At 44.1% G+C, this 2,452-nt stretch overlaps 1 protein-coding gene across 1 annotated transcript; it reads left to right on the top strand.

Moving 5' to 3' along the window:
* The first annotated feature begins 283 nt into the window (after positions 1-283).
* Positions 284-1,930, top strand: LOC145067838 (uncharacterized). The gene is made up of 3 exons (XM_079014877.1): positions 284-697; positions 1,478-1,570; positions 1,835-1,930. Exons 1-3 carry the CDS (start codon positions 284-286, stop codon positions 1,928-1,930), a joined length of 603 nt encoding a protein of 200 aa, XP_078871003.1.
* Positions 1,931-2,452: the final 522 nt, after the last annotated feature.

The raw sequence follows: 2,452 nt of genomic DNA, 5'->3' as shown, positions 1-2,452 counted from the left end.
GAGTCGTAAGGCGGCGTGTACTCTGATCTGAGATATTTGTTTGAGGATGACAACAACCTCACCATTGATGGATAAGATTAAGTAGGATCTGGTAGAATGATTGAAAAATGAGAATTGGAAGAATGAGCGTATTAGGGGGCAAATTCTGTTGTTTGTGAGAGACACATGGGGATTATTGACTCGGTATCGTAGGGTTTGGGTTTTGTCATGTGGTGGGGTGAGGCAGAAGATTTTGGAGGAGGCACGTAGGTCCAAGTTATCTATCCAACCAGGGGCCACGAAGATGTACCAAGACTTGAGATTGAGCTACTGGTGGCCTTGCATGAAGAGGGAAGTTGCTTACGCCTCAAGGCAACCGAAGCCTCATGAAGCGAATTACCCCACTCATGATTTGGAATCGGGGGTGGTGGTGTCTTCCCTCAAGATTTGGAGGCATTACTTGTACGGGGTCCGATGCACTATTTACACTGATCATAAGAGTTTGAAGTATTTGATAGATCAGCTGAACTTGAATATACGGCAGAGGATGTGGTTAGATGTGGTAAAAGATTATGACTATGAGATTTTGTACCACCCTAGGAAGGGCAATATGGTGGCTGGTGCTTTGAGTCGTAAGGCGTTGTGTACTCCGATCCAAGATATTTGTTTGAGGATGACGGCTACCTCATCATCGATGGATAAGATTAAGGAGGATCAGGTAAAATGATTGAAAAAGGAGAATTGGAAGAATGAGCGTATTAGGGGGCAGATTTTGTTGCTTCTCAGAGACACCTGAGGATTATTGACTCGGTATAATATGTTTTGGGTTCTGTCCTTTGGTGGTGTGAGGCAGAAGATTTTGGAGGAGGCACGAAAGTCAAAGTCTTCTATCCATTTGGGGGCTACAAAGATGTACCGAGACCTAAGATTGAGCTACTGGTGGCCCTGCACAAAGAGGGAAGTTGCTTGGTTTATTGAGTGGTGTTTGACCGGTAGAAAGGTTAACGCATGGAATCAAATGCCTCATGAAAAGGTCCCATCATTGCCCATCCCCATGTGGAAATGGGAGGAGATCACTATAGACTTCATCACCAAGTTACCCTAGATAGTGCAGGGTGTTGATTCTTTTTTGGGTTATTGTGGACAAACTAACCCAGAGTGAATACTTTATTCAAATAGCTGAGAGTATATCTAGTGAGAAATTAGTGGATATCTATGTTCGGGAGGTGGTAGTCAGGCAGTCTATGCCGGTATCGATGGTCTCGAACCGTGATGTTCGGTTTACTTCCAGGCACTCAGCTATACTTCAGTACAACTTACCACCCACATATTGATGGGCAGAGCGAGCGGACGATCTAGAGGTCAAGGATATGCTTCGGGCGTGCGTACTAGACTTTAGAGGGAGTTGGGATACTTACCTCCCACTAGCAGAGTTCTCCAACAATAATAGTTAGCATTTTAGTATTCACTGACCTCTATTCGAGATGTTATATTGAAGGAGGTGTACGAGCCTGGCTTATTGGGGGAGGTTGGTCATAGAGTCATAGGAAGCACCGTGGTGGTGCTTAACACCTCTGAGTTGATTCAGCAGGTGCATGACATGTTGCGAGTCATGCAAACTCGTCAGAAAAGATATGTTGACTAACGCTTTTCAAATTTTGAGTCTCGGGTGGGATACTTTGTAGTGTTGAGGGTGTCACCTTGGAAAGGTGTCGTCCTATTTCAGAAGAGGGGAAAACTGGGTCCTCGATTTATTGGTCCATTCAAGATTCCTGCTCGAGTTTGTACGGTTGCATATCGGCTAGATCTCCCAGATGAGCTATGTCAGATCCACAATACTTTCCATGTATTTCAGCTGCAGAAATGTGTTGTCGATGAGTCTGCAGTGATCTCGTTAGATGACATTCAAGTAGATGAGCCCCTTAATTATGTTGAGAAGCCAATTCCTTGATAGAAAGACGAAAGTTTAATGTAATAAGGTGGTGAACTTGGTAAAGGTGTAATGGCAGCACCGAAGAGGCTCTGAGTGGACCTGGGAGCCAGAGGACGAGATGAAAGAGCACTACCTAGAGTTATTCACATCAGTAGACTTTAAGGATGAAGTCTAATTCTAATGGATGATAGTTGTAATATTCGGAAATCTAGGTATTTTATATTTGTTTATTTATTAATTTTTTGGTAAAGGACCCTGCCCTCGTAGGCTGGGCGTACACGTATGTAAGCTTAGAGTACGAGGGAGCGCATCAGCTAGCATCAAAGCCTCAAAAGCAGGGCATATGAGGAGGTACGCGGGGAGTACGTGGTTTGGACTGGAAACCCTAAATTCGTGGTCTTGTGTCATATTTAAACCATCTTATAACCTTTGGACCTCATTTATATTAGCCTCCATTGCCTGTCAACGTCCCTAGAAACCCTAATTGCCATTGGAAGTGAGTTTGAGCTTGGAGTATCAAAAGGAATCCATTTTTGGGTG

The sequence above is a fragment of the Lactuca serriola genome, chromosome 8, assembly GCF_051521515.1.
Source record: "Lactuca serriola cultivar US96UC23 chromosome 8, Lser_US96UC23_V15, whole genome shotgun sequence".
Lineage (NCBI taxonomy): Eukaryota > Viridiplantae > Streptophyta > Magnoliopsida > Asterales > Asteraceae > Lactuca > Lactuca serriola.
The sequence above is the reverse complement of the archived record's forward strand: the minus strand, read 5'-3'. Positions and strand labels throughout refer to the sequence as shown.

What these genes read in the sequence shown, in the direction of transcription:
- LOC145067838 (XM_079014877.1), top strand. Translation starts at nt 284, where the DNA reads ATGTACCAAGACTTGAGATTGAGCTACTGGTGGCCTTGCATGAAGAGG. An exon ending in ATAAGATTAAGGAGGATCAG is followed by an intron (nt 698 to 1,477) that starts GTAAAATGATTG and finishes GTTATATTGAAG; the next exon opens with GAGGTGTACGAGCCTGGCTT. An exon ending in CCTCTGAGTTGATTCAGCAG is followed by an intron (nt 1,571 to 1,834) that starts GTGCATGACATG and finishes CATGTATTTCAG; the next exon opens with CTGCAGAAATGTGTTGTCGA.